The 292-nt window shown below is 70.5% G+C and overlaps 1 protein-coding gene across 1 annotated transcript in view; it reads left to right on the forward strand.

The window, feature by feature from the left end:
- The window catches only part of LOC119836340 (bromodomain adjacent to zinc finger domain protein 2B-like), a 62,284-nt gene that overhangs the window by 48,604 nt on the left and 13,388 nt on the right, over nt 1-292 (forward strand). The window contains exon 33 of the mRNA XM_038361642.1: nt 76-253. Coding sequence (XP_038217570.1) covers nt 76-253 — 178 coding nt within the window. The remainder of the gene's footprint in view (nt 1-75; nt 254-292) is intronic.

A 292-nucleotide genomic window follows, 5' to 3' on the forward strand; every position in this document is an offset into this window, starting at 1 on the left:
CCTCCTCCCACGCGCGCACGCGCGCACGCACACACGCACACACGCACGCACTAACGCGACCGCGCGGGCCCGCAGAGCACCTGCGCGAGCGGCCGTTCGCGGCGCTGAGCGCGGGGCGCAAGGCGCGCATGCTGGCGCGCGTGTGCGACGAGCTGCTGCAGGGCAAGCCGGCGCTGCGCCAGCTCGACGCCGCGCTCGACCAGCTCGCCGCCGCGCGCAAGGAGCGCTACCTCATGGACGTCAAGATACGCAAGTCAGTTCCACCTCAGCCTCCACATCTATATACATGTGT

Source organism: Zerene cesonia, chromosome 24, assembly GCF_012273895.1.
Source record: "Zerene cesonia ecotype Mississippi chromosome 24, Zerene_cesonia_1.1, whole genome shotgun sequence".
NCBI lineage: Eukaryota > Metazoa > Arthropoda > Insecta > Lepidoptera > Pieridae > Zerene > Zerene cesonia.